Source organism: Thermobia domestica, chromosome 6 (genome assembly GCF_964235325.1).
Source record: "Thermobia domestica chromosome 6, izTheDome1.hap1.1, whole genome shotgun sequence".
NCBI classification, from domain to species: Eukaryota; Metazoa; Arthropoda; class Insecta; order Zygentoma; family Lepismatidae; genus Thermobia; species Thermobia domestica.
Genome location: NC_137459.1, coordinates 308,178,917 through 308,201,912, shown reverse-complemented (window position 1 = coordinate 308,201,912; position 22,996 = coordinate 308,178,917). Strand labels below are relative to the sequence as shown.

The 22,996-nt window shown below is 36.4% G+C and overlaps 1 protein-coding gene across 9 annotated transcripts in view; it reads right to left on the bottom strand.

Annotated features, from left to right (window-relative positions):
• The window catches only part of Su(H) (recombining binding protein suppressor of hairless), a 697,852-nt gene that overhangs the window by 75,451 nt on the left and 599,405 nt on the right, over nt 1–22,996 (bottom strand). The window contains exon 1 of one of the 9 annotated variants that reach the window (XM_081762939.1): nt 3,164–3,656. The exons of the other annotated variants lie outside the window; for them this stretch is intronic. Coding sequence (XP_081619065.1) covers nt 3,164–3,278 — 115 coding nt within the window. The 5' untranslated portion in view covers nt 3,279–3,656. Of the gene's footprint in view, nt 1–3,163; nt 3,657–22,996 lie in introns of those variants that run through there. 9 annotated transcript variants of the gene reach the window in all.

Below are 22,996 nucleotides of genomic sequence, written 5' to 3'. Positions count from 1 at the left end.
AGTTTAATCCCCGCTACGAGTATGAGCTTTGGATTCAGAATTAAATTGCAGATGTGCATTCCACACAAGCTCGGTACTGAAAAGTATTGCTTAGTACCAAATAATAAAATCGAATCAAGTAATAGATAAATGTTCGGATAATTATTCTATTGCACAATGTTGAACTTTGAGAAAGGTTACTATTCATTATTCAAAATAATAATAATTTTTTTTTCAACCAAATAAAAGTTTTAGTATTAATACCTTGTAAATAAGCAGGTTTTGAAGAATGTTAATTCAAACAATGCTAAATGGGTATGCTTGTCTGAAGAAAGAATTTAAACAGAAACTAGCAGCCATGATTACCTTTTACTTTACAATGGAAAGAAAAATCGCGCATTCAAACATATACCAAAGATATTGACATATCTAGAATTTAGTATCTCTTAGCATTTCTTTTAAAACTTCAAATATAGCGAACTACAATCAGTATATATATTTCTTTACTTTTTCGGATTCAGACAGTTTGTTTCGTATGAACAAACTTTGAATGCATGTACTTTCTTTCAATAATTCGTACAATATTAATGAAGTTCATTTATATCAAAAGAAATTAGCGTTCTACTCTTTAAAGAGAAAATTCCTGCAACGAAGGACTATCTAACGTTGAACGAATATTGTTTCCTTTATTTACACGATGACTATATGTTCTGGTGTGTAATTCTTTGTATCGTAGTAACATGTGACTCCAAACTCAATGTCGTAAGTATTAAAGAAACAAAAAATTGAATGTGCTCCTTGCTCTAGATCTATTCAGTCATTATAGTAAAGTGTTGCACCGATTAAGGACTACTAACAGAAAAAAGACATGCGTACTACATGTACGCAAACAAAATACTGTAATCTCTTTAGCTCTGATAATGTCGAGATCGAATGGATTAGAAGCTTAATAAGGTCGGCCATTCTTAACATACGTTCGTGGACTTAATGATTCTTTGCGTAGATTTTGTAACTGATATCTCTTTTCTTGAATACTATTACTTTTTTCCTGCTAGCAAGTTTGATATCCTTGTGAGAGAATTGGTACTATTTTCTTTGTTAAATTTTTCTTCGTTTCTGCAACTTTGATCATTATAAACAGAACTTCTAGAATCAAGCAATTGACCCTATTACTCCTAGAAGGGAACATGTTTCATCATATGTAAATTGCACATACTTCGTTTTACTAACGATCCTTTCAATTAATTGAGCTTATGAAAGAAGTTCTTTTGCACTATTCTTTTCTTTCCTTTTTCTAATGCTTAAGACAAAGCAGTTAAGTTAACCCCTTAGTGAAAAAGGTACCAAGAACCCGAACTTTCGATCCAACAACACTATCTCAATTATAAGATAAACTATTAGCACATTAAATGGTACATGAATATAACAACAGATAAGATCATAGTAAAAATAAATAAATAAATAAATAATACCGAAACAACTATTGCAAAGGGATTGAAGACGATACAGTTCTACGGTAATCACAACCCCAATGCAATGTAAGGACACCCATTACTTCTTTTAAATAATATAGTACTAACATAATTTATATATATTCTATAGTATTTTGTTAATTCCAAAATTGGTAAAATATCTTTTCCTAGCACACAATGAATCAAGAGCTTTGTCACATTTAATACAGTGACGTTTTTTCTATTTTCCTTCCTCAATCATAGTTTGCAATAGTTTGTTTTTTAAGTTTAAATTTTAATATGAAATTTTCACGACTGCAATCTGATAAAATTATCGTGCGTGATTTCAAATATTCTAAGCAAAGAATATAAATGATATTGAATAACTGAAGGAAAAGTAAATCGCTTTTCACATTTTTGTGCGAACAACTATGAGGCTGAAGATCGATCATCAAATTTCTTAAAAGTAATTGAATTACCATCTAAATGTTCATTACAACCTGTACTTGCCATTGACAGAAATGGATATGAACGTAGCCCAATAAAACCCTAGCAGGAGTCGTTCTCATTTTTACATGTTACGAACATGGATTTTAACATACGCTTAAACAAGAACTACTCTTTAAAAGATATCTACCTTGTTCTTTCGCTATACAAGTTTCTTCTTTATCCAAAAATAAACTAAAATTGGGACCCAGTATGGTTTCAATTAGCTGCTTTAAATACGTTGATGTGTAGCTTTTATCAATTTGACAGAAGAATGTTATGTATCATACCTCGCCAGAACAGCAGAATTATAGAGGGGATTGTACTGAACTAACCAACGATTCAAGTTGCAATTATGCAGTTCTCACATTAAAAATATACCAAAGAATATTACATCATTTTATATGCATTACATGTGAAAACCTCAATAAAACCATGGACGCGGACCAAGTTAAGTTTCTTCAAACATTTTGTGGTTGACAGTTTCACATCACACATCACCACCTTGAAGAAAAATTGTTTCTAGTATCAATACTAACGGCACTCAGTGTCAGTTTCCTCCACTCCCTCTAGAGTCCCACGCAAGTTAACAGATCGTGGCATATCCACGTTCCATCACTAGATTTTTCACACGACAGCCATGCTACAGGATGAACAGTTTCCCATGACGCATGGGCTTATAAAGGGTTCACCGGACACTCCACGTGAGTCCGGCAGCGTGGCCACAAACAAAACAGACAAAACTCAAGACACGTCACACTACATTTATTTTACAATCAACATTTTTCCCCAGAAAAAAAACGAATGAAATTTTATTAAGCAAATAAAACTTATTTTACATACAAAGTGTACGACTTGTATCTGAATCTATGCATATAATGAGTTTGCTTAGGTTTTAATTTGATAGAAGAATAATTATATAATAAGATAAATTTAATGGATTAAATTGCTTACTAGCTACCAGAAATAAATAAATAAACAGAGGTTAATTCGGACAGAGTAAAATTAGTCATTCAAGCGCAATTAGCAACTTAAAATGCAAAATTTGCAATGATTTAATTATAAGAGCTGAAAGAACTTTATTATTCTTTTAATTAAAAAGCAAGTTGTACTGACAAAAACGACACTTCAAATTAGTCCGTGCATTTACATTTTATGCCCCAATTAACCTCACACATGTCTTCTTAAAAAAATCAAACTACTTAGCATTTTTTTTTTCAAATTGTTGTCATACAAAGAATGCTTACCGGATGTTGGCAAGGAAGGTGCATATGGATTGGGAAGATGCAGGCCAGCCTCTAGATAGGGCATCGTGAAGTCTTCGAGTGAGAATTCGTGATGCGGATGAGATGCTGAAGCCATGAGGAGTTTAGTCGTTGGTCTTAAGACGGTCGGAGCGGGCAAGTTGGGGGGTTCCGGTTACGGGCAACGCATCGGAGGTCCACCTTGTGGGTGTAGAAGAGTGGGGCGCGTGGCGGGGACCATGCTCCACTCGGCCTCCCGCCACACACTTGTTACCACACCAGATCACGTCAGGCTCCACCAATCAATAGCTGTCAATCAGAGCATTCTCGATAGACCCAGCTAGGAATAACAAATGTCAATGGGAAAATTACTTCAGAATTCAAACGAGCACATTCGGACAATCAGCTTCTTTCTGTTTCCGTTTCTACCTTTAGAATATCCCACAACTTCTCCGTTGTGTTGCTTCCGTGTGGAGTTGTGGATGCCCCGCTTCCACTCCAAGCGGCGCTAGACTAGTGGGGAAATTGAGCAGTCAGTAGAGTTCCCCGCCAACTTTCTCCCTTCTAATTCTCCCCCTGCGTCGCTCCTCGACCCTAAAACTAACCTCCCCCACTTCAATCTCCCTCCACCTTCCCTCCAGCTCAGCTCCACCGAACTAGCCTATCTCTATTTGCTGTGCTATTAATTATCATTAACACCTGTGATACCCAATATTTTCCCACACTTCAGTACGCCTATTACAGGGCCCTTTCCCATTTGACTGCATTAGGCTTACAAGGAAGATAGTGCGCATTCTCCTTATCATTACTTTTACCTCCACATTTACTGATAAGAAATTCACGTACATTATCAGTTGTGTTGCTACCAACATTACGCACCAAAACAACACTAAAACTTTAGTGTGTTAACAATTTTATTAAGATAAACAGAGAAGAAAAAAATATACAGAAAAACATCAGCTGTACGCCGACGTCAGGCCCCTGAACGAGATTTAGAGCTTTCTGTATTGACGGCGCCCACGAGATGCTTCATCTACGGGGAGGGTGGAATCTTCCGCCACAGTGGCGCCCTATAACCCACAGTTGGGGGTCATAGTACATCACGGATAACATGAAGACAGAGAAAAGAGAGAGAGAGAGAGAGAAACATCACTTTATGCCTTTCACACAATATTTGCTAACCACTACATTTAACAATGCTCGCAGTGGGACGAAAAACAACGTCACGATAATGTAATGATTTGATTCACAACACCAGCACATTTTATGATGCAGAGCATGAGATATTATTATATGCCACAACTTGATAACTATTTCCCTCCTAGGGGCACAGTAAATCAATGATTGAGTGCTTATATCTGGTGCTGGGTTCCTGGTGTGATCCCAGACCACGTGAGTTTGTGGTAGGCAACATAATCATCTTGGCATTCACTTTTATTGAGCATCCGTCTTCTAGAGCCTAAGGGACATAAACGTACGACGTTAAATTTAAAAAAAAAAACACTCAGTTAATATTATTTCCCTCGCCCAACTGATCAAACACTTCAACTATGACAAATTTGACAGATATCTTTCTTTTACGAGACTTCACTACATTTTTTAAACATATTAAATTCTTACTCAACAGAAAATCGAACCCAGAACTATAGTTTGCTTCAAATTATCACTCATTTGTTGAACGAGAGCGTATAACTTCATGAGGATACGTTGAACGAGGATGATTGAAGACAACTCTCAACTTTACAGAATGCTGCGCAAAGTATCATTCAATAAGCTTCTTCCGAAAGTGTATATTGTTTTCGAAAAAGCAGTTATTTTAATTACTGATGCCAGTTCCAAGTCTCCCCAACATCTAAAACCTTGAAATATAACGGATATCATGCATCTTCATGGTATCATATGATACAGAGGATACGTGATAAATTATTAACTAAAATATTTAAATTGGTATTAAACAGGAGCAATGCACAGAAATGAATAAGCTATTTTATTTTAAAATAACTTTTCAATACTTGTAACTCATTTATTTATGCATCACAACAACAGGGGATTATGCTGGTTATGACTTGGGGTAATAACTTTCTTTGTATAATTCAAGTCTCTAGCAACAATAAATAAATAAATAAATAAATAAATAAATAAATAAAAATAAAAAATAAAATTAAATTAAAAAATAACTTGAGGATACGATATGTCAATTTATTTAACAAATGAAATATGCTATCACAAACTCGTTATTTTATTCACTTCTTTATTATTTATTTAGTATGCTACCTGAAAGCAAAATCAAAAGATCTACCATGAATATTTTTTTCTGGCTTACTGTGCAGTATTTGAAGTGTTACCTTATATTGCCGACAACAAACCAGTTAACGTACTATTTTCTCTCTGAATTCTCAACCAACTGGATTAAATTAACAAACTTCTTTACTAAATAATGATATTAAAAAAAAAAATCCTACCCGGTCTAGTGGCTAGCGCGTGCGTCTATAAGCAATGCGGTTCCGAGTTCGATTCTCGGTAAGAGAGCCTTGAAATGTCAACGCATTACAGTAGTTTGAATTCCACCTCAAACTGTACACATGTAGGTCTACGTCCCATATAACCTTGCTACTGTAAAGGGACGCTAAACTTTAATAAATAAACTTGATTTGGACTATATCGTCTTGAAAATATGTCGTGAAAATGATACCTAGTCTCTACAATCCCGACTAGTCACGTCGCACGGGAAAAACCACATATCATCTCTTTCATCTAGAACAGCGTTTCCCAACCTGTGTGCCGCGAGTGGGCCGCTGGTGTGCCGCGAGGAAATTGAAACAAAATTATTAATTCTATAGCAATCGAATTGCAAAACATAGGGAAAAATGTATATTTGTATTTCACATTACAATGAACCTCTACTATGAATCTACATTTTTAAGTTTCATACCGAGTTACTTTTCTGTACATTTTAAATGTTGAAAAAAGTATTTGTTATCATTATGACCATTATTGCTTCTTTATTGTTGAATATAATTTCGTAACTTGAAATTTTAAAATATCATTCAATCCTTTCGACAAAGCAAACGTGCGTACAAATTACCTACATTTGTGTTTTAAAAGTAAAAAAGATTTGTTTGTTCTTTCATTATTTAGTGATCTTCCTTCTTTTTGAAAGGTTGGACACAGTTTTCGGAAAAGGAATTGTATTTTTAGAAACCTGAGTCCTATATTTCATTGCAATTGTTGTCAAGTTTTAAATTAGAATGGAAAATATGCATAATGATTTATCACGGAGGAAAACCAGTGATCGAGCTTTCTTCTCTGTGAGGAGATCAGTAATCACAAAGAAAAAATACCACTGTCTTTTATATTTGCAAATAATAATAATAATAATAATAATAATAATAATAATAATAATAATAATAATAATAATAATAATAATAATATCTATATGAGTGTGCCGCAAGAATTCAAGTTACATCTGTAGTGTGCTGCAAGTTGAAAAAGGTTGGGAAACGCTGATCTAGAAAGTGAATTTTTGGTCCCGAAGGAAGAGTGGGACGAACATCTAGCCGTAGTTACTTAGTCCAGTGTGAGTTATGATGTGGGTATAGTGCATGGACTCCAAGACATTTGATGATGTGCTCGATGTGAACGTCTTCGTTTGAATTCTGAAGGAGAAAGGCGATTGTTGGTTCGCTGCTCCAATGGTCGATGGGCTGTTGGCAGATGTGTATCTGCTATGGCCAAAGTGCGTTGGTTCTGCCATAAAAATTATTTAAAATTGTTGAATCCAAATTCGATTGGTGGAAATCGTGTGGATATAAAGCGTCTGAGCTTTTGATGTTTCTAAGCTTTTCAAACAAGCCAATGATGCATTATCAAAATTCAATTATTTTCGTGCACTGCTTACACAATTTGATATCCACTTACTAAAATTAATTCTGTGGTAATTATGGCACATCAGAAGGAAGGAAGGACATTCGTACAAACGAAAGTTACTTAAAAAAGAAAAAGAAAAAAAACGCAACCAGGAAAGCATCAGGTTTTGACCACTTGTAGGGTCAATCAATTCGTGCATATGAGTTGCGTTCAGGTAAACAGTTTTTCACAAATTTAATTTATTTGGGACATATTAAAGAATAACATATTACCTTAAAACATATGGATCAAGAATGATACAATTGCTTTGCGAACAAAATTAATTTCATTTATAAATTTCAAGTTTAGGACCTGCCGTACAATGTAAATATGTTCTTGTAACGTCGGTGCATAATGTTTTAAACTAATTTTTTTCTTCCTTCCGCATTAAAAGTGAGTACCAACCTGTTCACAAATTAACACTTAAGTTCCATTCACCCATTACAAACAAATTGCCAATGCTATCATTAAGAACACTTGTTGGTAATATTAGTGCGTGTGCTGACACCCGTCTCCCTTGGTTCTGAATAGAAGGCCGCGTGTGTGGTACGCCCCAGCGGAGTTCATCAAATTGCAGTTAGAGCTAGATCTCAACAAGGGAGAACAGGCGCTGGGGGAAATGATCCTCAAAAAGAAAAAGGCAGCATGAAACTAATGCTAATGTCCCCTAGATTCCCCAGGCTATACACTGCACAAGGAGAAGCGGACAGAAATAAATAGTCTCAGCTGAACAAAATACTGTCAACAGTTAACACTCATGAAAAGAGCATGCATATACTTAAGCAATGGCGTACACAGAAGTTCATCAGGGGGTTCAATATCGTAAATTCATATAATTTCAGGTATACATATTCTAATATAATAAATGTTTGTTTTTGCGTAATATCCTGCTCAAAGGAGGGGTTGAAACTCCGAGATTTCCCCTCTTGCGTACATTACTGCACAAGTTACGAAACAAGAACGATTTATTCATTTGAGTAAATGTTGCTTTCTTAAATATTATATATATATATATATATATATATATATATATATATATATATATATATATATATATATATGTGTGTGTGTGTGTGTGTGTGTGTGTGTGTTCCGGCAACTATGGATAGAAAATTTTTACAGCCTATCTTGAAATAAAGATCTGAAGCCAACGAAAGCTCTCAGTTGCTTGATTTAATTCCATCTATAAATAATACACGGCTTTTCAAAGAGATATGGAAGGCCATGTTTTCTTTTTCCTTTTCCTTCTTGAACGAGACTTGTTGAATGTCTGCATAATATTACTTTACTAATTAGAAACCAATGTTTTTACTTTTGTTTCACAGAAAAAAATGAGGTGTTGAAATAACACAAAATGACTACCACTTTAGCGTGTTACTTGTGTGTTAATTCAGCCCCTAGACTTCGTTTCCGAGCATATCAGAAATAACTAGTTACTACCTGAGAGAATTTGCATTAGTATTTATCGTTTAATATGAGCAAAGCTTTGCAAAATATCTTTGGCACTTATGCCAATAAAGGAAAATGTTCTATGTTTTCTGTAATCGGTCACAATAATATTGTTGTAAACCTGTGAGTCGTCTGACAACAGTTACATAAACAACAGTTCTGCCATCTTGTGTTCATATATACTAAGACACAAGAATAACAAATAAAGAAAACAGATGGAAGCACAGCTATCTGTGTAACTGTTGTCAGATGATTCACAGGTTTACAACAATAGTATTGTGACCGATTACAGAAAACATAGAACATTATTCTTTACTTGGCATAAGTTCCAAAGATATTTTGCAAAGCTTTGCTCATATTAAACGATAAATACCAATGCAAATTCTCTCAGGTAATAACTAGTTATTAATGATATGCTCGGAAGGCGATGTCTACGCACGCAAAACAAACGACAGTCAACAACACAAATGGAAGGCAAGGGCCCAAGCCCGGTACTTAAATCAACCACAAAAACCGCCAAGAAATCTCTGCTCTGGTGCTGAATTAACACAAGTAACACGCTAAAGTGGTAGTCATTTTGTGCTGTTTCAACACCTCCTTTTTACAGTGTTTTTTTAACACTTACAGAGCCGCAGTATTTTAGTTGTTGAGTGCTTAGCTCTACTGGTAATACGTAAAGTTGTAAGTTTAATCTTACTTTTGGCCTATTATGTGCAGACATCGTGTTGGTGGCTTTTTGAAGATATTAACGAATTAGCGAGTTCTATCCTTTTGATCATAATAATCAAACAACTGTGGAATTATGTATTCAACCCATGGCTACCTAAAACTAAATTACCATCCAAGAGATAAGATTTCTGACCCATGCACAGCATATTAGTAAAATTTCCAGTGGTAGATGGCGCAAAAAAGAAAAAAGACAGAAAGAAAGAAAAAGGGCCAGATAATAATTAGCTAATGTTTACGAATTTCAGTCGACTGCCACTGAAATTGTTATCAAGACACCTCATGGCTGAATTTATAGATTGTTAATTCCACCTCAAGTAGAAATAAGTGATGCACATTTTGTAGACTCTCAGCGAGATGAAGTAATACAAGGTTCCTACAGATCTGGAGAAATCTATTTCCTTGACCTTTGGCAGGATATTCCCTGACTTTCATGACAGATAAATAACGGTGAATATTTATATATGAGAACATTTATTTTATAAAGACAAATAATAATCAATTTCTCATACGTGCATTCCACTTGCCACCCATAAAAATCTGAGCAACGTTCCATACTGTCATCATTAATGGTTGGCTAAGCTGAAATTGGTGTACAATTAATGTTAGAAAAAAATATATTTTATAAAATTTCCCATGAGTTTTCCCTGACTTCTCTGACCAGTAGGAACCCTGTAATATCCTTCCGTTTATCTTGCTATGGTCGCGTGATCAAAGCCCTGATTGCCAAGAAATTAATATTTAACTGGCTAATATTCACTTATATTCCTGAACTTCATCTGACAAGTTTAATGGTAGGTTTGTTGCTTACACTCGTTTTCGAACATTCAAAGTTTTTTTTTCATTAGTTCTTTCCGAGTTTAGCGTATCTTTCCAGCACCAAAGCTATGTGAGACATGGATCTAGAGCTAAACGTGGAATTCGAACAGCATGAGCTACCAGGAATTGACCCAAAAGTGCATATACATACAAACAGCCACAAGAGAGCTCAGAAAAATGTCATTCGTGTAAAAATTGAACTAAGGAAAGACTTGCACAATGAAAAGCAAACAAATGTGAATATAAACAAATAAATAGACGTTTAAAATAAAACGCTCTCCGATTTAATGTTTAGCATTGCCCGGTATAATGTTTAGTTTAGTTTTACATTCCATTAAACAGAGGTTTGAATTAATTTCAACAGAATGCGACCTCATTCCTCCCCCCCCCCCTGTAAACCACATTCATCTACACTTCTTTAATAATTCACCACTTTTTACTTTGAGCATTTCTGGTTGGTCCGAAACAATCATCCATAGGTGTGCTACTGTACACACTCATTCACGGAAGCTAAATGCTCACAAATTAAATCTAAGTTTTACATCCTAAGATTATGCCGGTGATAAGGCTAAAGGAGACGGTGATAAGGAATGAATGAAATGGTGGAATGACGTAAGTGACATGAAAAGGGAAAAACCCGAGAAAACCCACGCACATGGTGTTTGTCTACCACAAAGTTCACTTGACGCGAGCTGGGTTCGAACCAAGGGCCCCATGTACTAGAGGTGAGCGCTCTACGACTGAGCCACCGCAGCCCCAATTAAATGACCACCTTCTTAAATGAATTCACCATGAAAACTTTACTAAAACCTTAAGGGCTAAAGCCAGATACCCTTGTGAATAAATGAAAAAATATGAAATATGCAAGGAGAGAACATGGCAAAGAAGAGAGGAAATGTATACAAAATTAGTTATAAAATCAGACGCATGAGGAATATATTTTACAATGAGTGTATAATAGAGCTCAAGGATTAAATTTTAAATCTGATTTCGGTGTTTAATCTGTTTTTAAGCTCACGCTGTGTTATACTTTACGGGATGGTTAGATCAGAATGACTCTTCAGTAACTTTTTCGGAAGTGTACATTTCACAAAGTTCAGCAATGCCTATCTAAAGCCTAGTAAATCAGCTACGTTATGTATCGATGTGTTTCTTCATATTTAATATATATACGAAATCTTGAATCTAACACATAAATCTCATGGCTTTTATATGCAGAAACATTAACACAGTAACCAAACAGTAATAAGGGCAGAAATCTATGTAACATTAATTTATCTTCTTCAATTCATCCAATAGGTTCCGCTCAATGCTTTGTTAACTTCCAAGCTTCCTAGATGGCAGGAGTGTACAACATCAAAGAACTACTCTAGCGTCTCACAGCAATCAATTTACGAATCATGATCTTATACCTTGGTTTAAGAAGTGAGTTTATAGACAAGATATATTTCCTGAGAGACTAATAAACCTGTGGAGAGGTGAAAGCAAAAATTCGATTGTCGGAAATGATGAGTGTGGAGCAGAAAGCGAGAATGAAAGGAAGACTGGAAAAGACTCTGGGGAAGATAAAATGGGATACAAATGGGGTGGATGCACAATAAGGATCCGTTCAACATCCACTTGAATTAGACCGTGGGGATCCCCCAAGCAAACGCCCTCTCAATAAAGCCGCCATTGTTCAGCACTCAGCTAGCGTGTGCTTGTGTTTATTGAGGAAACACACTCATTATTGCCGCAGTTGTGAGAGTGGCATTGTGAACGGGGTTAGAATCATTCACGAATGATAGTCCCCTTCCACTGTGCTTAGATTACGCACAGTATTAACACAGTTGGGTTGGACCAGGCAGGAACAGCTGTCACCTGTCAGTGCGCACGCGCTGGACACGCGCCGCCCAATGCACGCGACTCGAAAAGCTTCAGGCCACTGGAATGTGGTCAGAATTGCCCTAAGGCACCTGCCTTCTGGTTTTTCTCTTCCGGCCACAAGAAATTCTTAAAACTACATGCTGGTGAATCACAATGTAATATTACAATCCGTACATGACCACAATGGATATTTTTGGTTAGCCCTACAGAAACGTTTCTAACTTTTTTCCCTTTCTAACGATGACCTAGGTTACTGATCGTGCTAAATGAAACTATTTCATTAGATGTAAATCGAATATACTGTCTCTATGAGCGTATCCCAATATTACCTGGCTCAATATGAAACATTCAGCGTAACTACAAAAACAAAAATATATATTTCTCTCTTCAGGAATCCACTCTCCTCAACTTTTTCTGCAGTTCGTTACAATACGAAAGGTGGACTATAGTGACAATGCGTACTAGAATAATTGTGATACAAGCTTCGCTTTCTTTTCAGCAGAACCAAAAATAACCTTAGTAGTAATCCTTTATTTACACAGCAAATTCCCACCTAATTTTCACTGAATTCTTTCACACCCCAAGATGCTTTATTGCTAACATAGCATCTCATGAAAAGCCAGAATAAAGTACGCACCTTGGACTGGTATTTTTTTCTGACTTCGCACTTTCTATTAATGTGATGAAGACTACTTCTTTTGATTAATAAATAGTGATAACGGTTTCCTTCTAAGCACTAAAAAAAAAGTTCAGATTTGGGTGGGATACGTGTTACAACCAGTGGTGTGATTCAGTTTGACCACAGGTTTCCTCGAACCAATGATTAAATTTTCTCAGGCTTCCAGAACCTGTTAAAGTTACCTTTCCACCTGCAGATTCAGTACTTACGAAAAGTACCCATAACTCTATTTTTGAGAATCAATATACAAAGTGTAAAGCATACTGTATGATTTAATTCTATAAAAAAATAAAAAAAATGAAATCTTTGAGTTTTACGTCCCACGCTTATGCCGGTTAGGCTAAAGGAGACGGTGATTATGAGAAATGAGTGAAATGGTGGAATGAAGAAAGTGGGAGGAAACGGGAGAACCCCGAGAAAACCCACGCACACGGTGTTTGTCCACCACAAAGTTCATTTGGCGGGAGCAGGGTTTCAACCCGGGACCCCATGCACCAGAGGTGAACGCTCTACCACTGGGCCAACGCGGCCCCTTGACTTAATTCTAGCCACTGCACTGTCACCAGTAGGTCTGCCATTGGAATAAGTAATAATAACCGATTATATATATATATATATATATAATCAGTGGCTGCTCGTGCTTTGAATTTTAGGTGGTGCACAATAGATGACCTCTCCTTTTTCATTATTATTATTATTATAAATAAGTTTAATAATAATAATAATAATAATAATAATAATAATAATAATAATAATAATTATTATTATTATTATTATTATTAATCATAATAATAATAGCAGTAGCGTATTTACGATTTTGTTTCGGGGGATTTGCTAACTCTCGGGGGGGATTTGCCTGAAAATGTGAAAATTCTGCAAGATATTTCATATACTTTACTATAGTAAGTAAGATTTCGGAGGGAGGCTTAAGCCCGGAAGCCCCTCTAAATACGCCATTGATAGTTAATATAAATAATAATAGCGATTTCTTCATGGCATGCTTCAAGCATGCAATGGAGAAGCTCATTTTGTATGATTTTTTACGTACTCTTGAAAATTATTGCGCTTTCTAAATGAGATGACTCTTGAGAGCGCTGTCAAGTTCTGCACTGAAATTAATTAATCTACGAAAAACGCCTCGATTTGAAGAACAGTGTTTTCCATCATGTCCTCTTAAAGCCAATTCGAAGGTACCACGAAACCAAATGCAATTGATAATTATATTGAGCACGTACCTGTTTTGCGTCACTTTTTGATTGGGGGCACGGTGGCTCAGTGGTAGAGCGTTCACCTCCGGTGCTTGGGGTCCCTGTTTCAATCACAGCTCGCGCCGTTTGGACTTTGTGGTGGACAAACACCGTGCTCGTGGGTTTTCTCGGGGTTCTCCCGTTTCCTCCCACTTTCTTCATTTCACTCATTTCTCATCATCACCGTCTCTTTTAGCCTAACCGGCATAATCGTGGGACGTAAAACTTCATTTCATTTTCACTTTTTGATTGTGATTCTCAATGGACTGCCAATAACTAGCATTTAGTTGAGCAGCAATATTCACGTTTCCCAACACAGTGAGATCAGAACGTGCCTTATATGATCTGACTTTTTTTTCTTTGTCGTGCAGATGTTGGATATCCGCACCTTTTTTACTCAATGCATCTTCCTCCGCCCCGAACAACAAACAGGGAAACACAAAACAAAGCATTTTTAATTTCACATTCGCATAACCACTTATGCTGTTCGTACAAGTTGAGATTAAACTTCCTTGTAAATGTTCGTTTCTGACTTCTAATTACTTGCGTTGTATTGAGAGTCGGAATTGGTCTTCCGATGTCTTTCACAAGTAGGTTTTCTTCTGAAGTTCTTTTCGAAAACGGGTAATTCAACAGAGACGTTACAGAATTCATTGCTACTGCATTGCTAGTTCACGTATATCAGGGACAGACACGTAATTATGCAATTACAGCAACAATATTCCAATGAACAACAAAGACCGGCACACACACACACACAAACACATACACAAACAAACATACAACACTACAAAATCCGCTACCCGCTTTAAAATGTCACCCCTTCCCCAATTAACGCCCTTTCCCTAAAAACTGTTCTCCAATTTTCTCATTCACCCATGCACACATGAAAAGGAAAACATCCTTTTTTTCTATGTTGCCAAATTTCTACTTATTCAGATACGAGTGTATTAAATATCGACACCCTCAATTTGTCTTCACTCTTCACGGAGTCGCCTTTACTGTCTCCATAGCTGCCTTGACCTTACTTGGTTGACAGAACCAATAGTTATGACCACTTGGCAATCTCGCAATTAGGCAAGGCGCAAGGTTCTTTTTTTCCCCTCTGTAACGACTTTTTATACGCAACATTGTTACAAAGGAACAGACTATTCCTCTTCAGGCGAGAACCGTGTCAACCAATACTGCAGGGGCTGGGACGGTGGTGAAGTTCCAGTTCCAAAAGGACTAGCTCGGGAGAGTAATGCTCCCGGAAGTAGAAACGAGAAACACTGTTCTGATTGGTTGGCGTTATCCACTTCTTGCCACGTTGCATTAAAATAGCAGAAATCAAACGCCTGCTGCTGTCGGCTTTCATGGCCGGGTGGGCTAGCGCTATATGCTAGTAATAAGTCTCTTTTGGCGCGAGTTCAAACCCGGCCCGAGGAAGTTTTTTTTTACATTTTTGTAACACTTATTAAATTAAAATAATATGAAAATAGTACTTAAAAAGTGATTTATTTATTTTTGTGCAGATAAGTAGTTGTAGTACTTATGCCCTTGTACTCCATGATATAGGGCTCGTTTTGTTCCCTTTGTACTTCATGATATAAATTTTGTGACCAACTTAAACAACTGACTAGGATAGCGCGTAAAACAGCTGGCTAAAGTAGCACGCGGAAAAACGTACTTCCGGGAGTATTACTCTCCCGAGCGGGTTGTGTTCCAAAGCGTTGTGTTTTGGAAAGGCTGTTTTTGTTTGGTAGATTTGTTTGCAAAAGATGTGCAAGCATATGGATCCTTATGAGGCAGTGCATGGCGTGATAACCCCCCCCTCTTACTGCGTAACCCCCGCAATGGCCCAGAAGCTGTTTAATCTGGGGAGTTTGGCAAACTTTTAAGCAGAAAGCAACTAGCCAGCCCCGTTTCAAACGCACTTGTTTAAGAAAATATGGTGTTGACAAGAGAATGAAAAGTGATTTAGCACAAATAAAAACTGAAAATATTGGAAAGAGGTTTGTACGAACATTCAAACATTAAGAGAAACCGCCACTGATTATATATATATATATATATATATATATATATATATATATATATATATATATATATATATATATAGAGAGAGAGAGAGAGAGAGAGAGAGAGGCCGACCCCGGGAAATAAGGACGAATTTGAATTTCGCACCATTTTCTCATAAGACGGTTCTCAGCCGTGGTTTTAGGACTAGCTCGGGAGAGTAATGCTCCCGGAAGTAGAAACGAGAAACACAGTTCTGATTGGTTGGCGTTATCCACTTCTTGCCACGTTGCATTAAAATAGCAGAAATCAAACGCTTGCTGCTGTCGGCCTTCGTGGCCGAGTGGGCTAGTGCTATATGCTAGTAATAAAATTCTATTTTGGCGTGAGTTCAAACCCGGCCCGAGGAAAGTTTTTTTTACATTTTTATAACACTTATTAAATTAGAATAATATGAAAATAATACTTAAAAAGTGATTTATTTACTTTTGTGCAGATAAATAGTTGTAGTACTTATGCCCTTGTACTCCATGATATAGGGCTCGTTTTATTCCCCTTGTACTTCATGATATAAATTTTGTGACCAACTTAAAACAACTGGCTAGGATAGCGCGTAAAACAGCTGGCTAGAGTAGCGCGCGGAAAAAACGTACTTCCGGGAGTATTACTCTCCCGAGCGTGTCGTGTGGTTTTACCATGTTTGTATCCTCTATCCTTCTAATTAGTAGCCTGTGTAGTGAGCATTGTTGGTTGGTGTTTATTTCGGCATGGAGAGTTTGACAACAAAGCAACGCATCGAAGTGATTAAAAGTTATTACAAAAACAAAGAAAGTCCCACGGCAACCGTTCGAGATTTGCGTGTGACACTTGGACGCAATGTTGCTCCTACTGGATCATCAGTTCGGAACTTGGTCCTGAAGTTTGAGACCACGGGGTCAGTGTTAAATGTTAAGCAAACTGGAAGATCGTGTTCTGTTCGAACAGAAGAAAACATTGCTGTCGTGCGTGACAGTGTGACCGTAATCCCCATGAAATCAGTTCGCCGGCGAGCTCAACAATTGAATTTATTACAAAGTTCACTGCATGAAATCCTGTCGAAAGATCTGAGAATGCATGCATACAAGATTCAATTTACACAAGAGTTGAAGCCTACAGATCATGGGAAGAGATGTCGATTTGCTCAATGGGCACTGGCTCGACATGCGGAGAACGAGAACTTAACGACAACAATAATTTTCTCAGGAATGGCCTGCCAGATCATGCGATCCTACCCCTTGTGACTTTTTTTGTAAGGATTTGTGAAATCTAAAGTGTACGTGAACAAACCACAGACAATACAACAACTGAAGGATGAAATTAAGAGGGTTATTAACGGCATCACACCAGATGTTTGTGAACGCGCCATCGCAAATTTCAATGAACGCATTGCTCATTGCCGTGCAGCCTTGGGTGGTCATATGCCGGATACAATTTTTCATACATAAATGTGAGAAAATTACCTAATGTGTATATATACATAAATGGGAGAAGTTACTCAGTGTGTTTATAAAAAAAAAAACAATATATTTTATATTAGTTTTATAGCACTTTAATATTCGTCCCTATTTCCCGGACACCCTCTATATATAGTAATAATAATCAACTTACTATATTAATCATAGAAGCAATTATTAAGAGGGAGAAGGAGTGCGCCACAGCGGCCGGAATATTGGTGTTCAATTTAACATGGGATCTCAACCATTTTTTAGGCAAATCATGGTTTCATTTCGTTCTTTCGCAAAAATGTCTCAATAGCTCACTCAATATGATGCATCTCATTTTAAAGGTGCAATTTGAACGCTGTGCGTGATATTTTCTTCTTATAAATACAGATAATTATAATCCAAATTCCCATAAGAAAATTATCAAAATTAGAGGGAAAAGTCTTCTGTTTTTTTACAGTAAGGAAAAGAGCTAAAAACTTCGGACTTTTTTGAAAATGGAGTACTATCTTTGTACTTGTGCGCTACTGTACTATTTTTTCGCTGTTTCCAAAGACATTCATTACACAATCGATGAGAAATTATATCCTTCATTATTGAATCTACAGAAATCAGAAATCAGATTTTTTCGTGTTCACGTACTTGGCCGTCTAACTGCTAGATGGCACTATAGTCATTCCTTATCCCACTTTCCTTCTCAGCGGGAGCCAGTCCTTTTGAAAACCTACTTTGAACTTCTTAACAGGGGCGGGAGGAAGGAAGTCGTTGTGAAGAACAGGAATTTCAAACACGAGGAATGGCAAAATTTATGACCTCTTTAGTTGATGGTTTCTGTTTCAGCAGTACAGTGTATTTGTAGATGGTTTCTATGAGAAGAAGTAATTTGTGTTGGTAGCGATAAAGTCAACCTTTCGACAGAGATTTGTGAAGGAGAAGCCGAACCAAAGTCTTCGTTTATCTATTCCAAGAAAGAAATGAAAACTTCCTGCAGGACTGAGAATATACATACAAGAGAAAAGATAAAATACAATATTATAATCTTTTTATAATAATAGAGTAGATTAATCCCCGAAATATTCTTTGTTTACCTGTCAAAAAATCAAGAATAATATAAAGCTCTTTCATCAGCTTCCATCGTACAACATACTAAACACAAACATTTTATATATATATATATATATATATATATATATATATATATATATATATATATATATATATATATATATATATATATATATATATATATATATATAGTGGCGGATCCAGGATATGATCAAGGGAGGAGCTAAACCATAGTTTGTCTCTTTATCCAGAGTAAACAGGATTGAAGCCCATTTTATCCAGTGTATACCTGAACGTCAAGAAGGGGGGGGGCTATAGCCTCTATAGTCACCCTTGGATCCGCGCCTGTATGTGTATACTGTTTACAGTGCCGGATTTACGTATAAGCTAAACAAGCTATAGCTTAGGGCCCTGCTCTCTTGGGGCCCAAAAATCTAAAGAAAAACTGGATATACATTTCTAAAATATAAGAAAATTAAAAAAATAAAATAAAATGTATATATACGTAGCAACAATGCTTCCTGCTGTGTAGCCTACGTTCATGTAATTAATGGGGCTCCTTCTGCTAGTCTGCTTCCTAAATTATCTCTAGTTTGTTCATTTCTGTATGTAGGGTGCCTATGTTCATCTGGACACATAAAGGACCCCATTACCTTAAACAGCTTGGGGCCCCACTAAACCTAAACCCGACTCTGACTATCTAGTTATGAATGTTTGCTCCCTCTCTTTTCGAAGCAGTGTTTCTTTGATATTGCTTCCAATTCCGGCAGGTTTTACCAAGGGGTTAAGAGTCCTTACTCATTCCAGACATTCAAACTAGGGACTGGACTACTTGCTTCCAACACTGTGTCCCCCATGTATCCCGGTCTGAATCAATTGCCTAAAGCCCATAAAACATTCAAATTCAAATGTAGATGTTGTTCATCAGTGTCGACACCGAAATATTTCTCAATCAACGGTAGGGGTGTTCGGTATCCTCAATCTGTCTCCCTCTTATTAGCGGAGAAATACTCTATATTCGGTAGTAAGTTTTATATATATATAAAAAAAAGTACTGTTTAATGTATCGCGTAGGAAACTAAATTTTAATATACCCTAGTAGTATAGAAACGCACCATACGGTACCTTACCAAAATAAACATCCTATGCCAAGGATGCAAACATTAACAATAATAATAGGAAAACATACTAATAAACATTTTAAAGACATTCTTTCATTAATCAAGTCGCACTTAAAAGTAAAAAAACAATTTTGGTTATGCGTGACTTTAAAAAAAAATGGGATGCGCTCTAATATAGGCTTATATACAGTTACTTTATAAATTCTTAAAATGACGCGCCCCATTCTTTTTATTTAGGCTTGCATAAATAAAATTATTTTTAACTTTTTAGTGCGAATTGATTAACAAAAGAATGTCTTTAAAAGGTGTTTTATCATTTTTTTATTCGTTGGACATATTTTCCAAATCCTAAAGTGATATGCAACCAGGGAAATAAGGGCTGGTTAAAGGCTAGTATTTATTTTAGGATAAAATAGTTGAAAATAAAAACATATTAAAATTTGCTTTTAAAATAAATAGATATATTGCAAAGTATGAAAGTAAAAATGAAATATTGTATTGTCGCCGGACTTACGTCGCTCTGTGACAATTCTTAGTTCTATGACGTCAGGAAATAAGTTCAATGTATACGAACACTTATTCAATGTTTGAAACAAACACCTGTTACGTCCTTGTACACTCATCTCCAAAATGATTGTCGCATATCTATAACTGTCTTCATGTAAGAATATAATGTAATACTGATTTTGCTGGGTACTTTTAATACTGATACTATGTGTATAATCGGGAAATGTATATATGGTAAATTTCATAGGAAAATATTTATAAATACGAAAATTAGAATGAGTAAATCATAATGTTGCTAAATGGACACGAAAGTTTTATTTTCGTTTTATTGTTCTTATTTACTCCTCTTTTGACATGAAATTTGCAATTTGCATACATGTCTCTGCCGATTGTACACATACTAACATTATAAGAAATACCGGGTGAATTCGTTATCAAATTATATTCCTACAACAACATATTTATAGACATGCGACAATAATTTTGGACATGAGTGTACCTTCCTGAAGAAGGTGACACATCTTTTAATTCTATTGTTAATGAAGTGGTCTATTTCCCCAAATAAAAAACAATTCCAAGCAGGGCATATGCTCCCTCCTGTCCTTCTAAGCCGGTACCCAAGGCTAAATGTAACATTGCGCCTCTTTCCTGTTGTAATAGGAAAAATTCAGGATGGTCAGCTACTGGTATCGATCCCAGGACCATTCGAATGTGAAGGAGAGACAGAGGGTAAATCTGGTGATCATATTTTGAAAAAAAAAAATAAAGAAATGGATTCCACTGAAAAAGAGTCACATTGCCAATACATTTCAGATCTTTGTCTGGGTTTTCTGCCTTTCAATTCCAAGTTTTTTTTTAACCACGAAGGCCCAAAATAAATTAGAATATCGACTCTCCCGTTTACATATATATATATATATATATATATATATATATATATATATATGCAGGGTTCATTTTATATCAGACTCTTCCTGCACTATTCCCGCGTTATTTACCATAGGTAGAATCCTTTGAGAAAGAGACAGGCGATAAGTGCTTTAGTTCTCTATGGTATGTTTGTGACCGTTGTAGATATTTGAGTGGCTGACGGCTGATATCATGTTGGTCCCTCTTAGAATATCTCTGTATTTATTTTTTCTTCAGTTCTGTTTCTCTTTTAGCCAAAAGAAAGGAATTTCACTCCTTTGTCCCATTTACATCCGTAACCATCCCCCTCCTGCGCTGTCCAACTTTGACCACATGCAGGGGAAAACGAAGGAAAAGGAGGGGTGCCATATTGCTTCGACGGCATTTCAGCAACAACCCCATCTGTTGCCAAAATAAGGAAACACTTTGCACTGCGATATCTTCGATTTGTCAAGGTCACTTGACTCCCGCCGGCTCTTAAATACTAATCACAGAATCGATTGTTAAACGATTTGAATGACACCACTGGTCACAACTGATAATGTACTGTAAGCAAACTACTCTTGATGTGTCATTACCCGAAAAACAATACAAGAATTCAATTATAATGCGCCTAGGTTTTGTTTCCAGTAACTCACATTGATACTTCTTGGTTGGTCAGTTGGATTGGAGGCTAGCTTCCTTTCAGCACCAAGGCTATATAAGGCATGAACCAACAGCTTAACCCTTTATCCACTGTCGGGACTTGTAAGTCCCGGTGTTTCAAGGTTACGTTTCCTATTACGTAATAGCCCTTGTGTTGCCAGCAACCTGTCGGGACTAACAAGTCTTTCTTCAGACACTTCAAGGAACGCTCACAAGATGGTACAAGCTGTTTATGAGCTTTGCTGTGTATGTGTGACAAATACAATTTCGCGCGTTTGAAGCATGCTGTTTATTTGTGAGTCGTAGTCGAGTGTGTTCTGATTTAGTCTAGTTTTGTGTAGTATTTGGAGCTTCAGACGTTCGTGGATTTTTTTGGTACTTGATCAGGTATAGTATAAATAATACAAATATAAATTTTAACAGCTTTTGTATTATAGCGCGTATTATGGGGTAAAATTACAGGTGGAGCCAGAAGTCCCGTCAGGCTTGTAGGCAGAGGCGACATCCGGATTTACCTTTTCGGGCTATAAGTGGTGTGCTCTATTTACTGTGAAATTTGTTTTCGGTAATATCTAAATAAGGAAAATGTTTTGTAAATACTTAATATTCCTCATTTCGTTGCCTCGGATATTCCAGGACGGGTATCCAAGCCCCTTATATCACCTGGTGTCGCGTTGCCTTTAGTGTTTTTTTCAATGTTGGAAAATATTACAATGTGCGGAATTTGCGTAACTATGTTTTTCGGTTCTATGTAGGAATAATGTCTAGAATACTCGACGATAAGAAAAAGAAGATATTCTTTTAGAGGATATTCCATCAGATCTTGAAATAGACACTCCATTTGAAGACAGTATCAGTGATGAGGTAGAGGAGGAAACTGTCAATTCCTTGGAAACTGTATCAGACAATCCAGGTTCTTCAGTGTTGCCTCCGACAGTTCTATCTACAGAAGGTGAAAATAGTGATGATGATGGTGATGATGATGTGGCAAGTGCAAAGACAGTAAGAAACTTACAAAAACAGGATAGTGTAACGACTGTTCCAATATTTTCGTTATCTCGGGGTGTAGTTCGTAACTACTTTTTGCCGGATTCTTCTCCAACAGACGTTTTTCTGAAAATTTTTTCAAGCGAAATTGTTAATAATGTTATTTTTCAAAGCAACTTGTACATTCAACAACGCAACAGGAAAGTGAAACCAATCACAGAAGAAATGTATGGTTTTATTGGTCTGCAGTTTTTGTTTGGCTATCGCACGTTACCGCAAACGTGTCATTATTGGAGTACCGACCAAGATCTAACTGTGCTCATTGTGTCTCAGACAATGACAAGAGAAAGATACAAACAAATACTGTCCAATGTGCACGTGAACGACAATTTGGCTATTCCATCTGATAAAAAAGACAAATTATACAAACG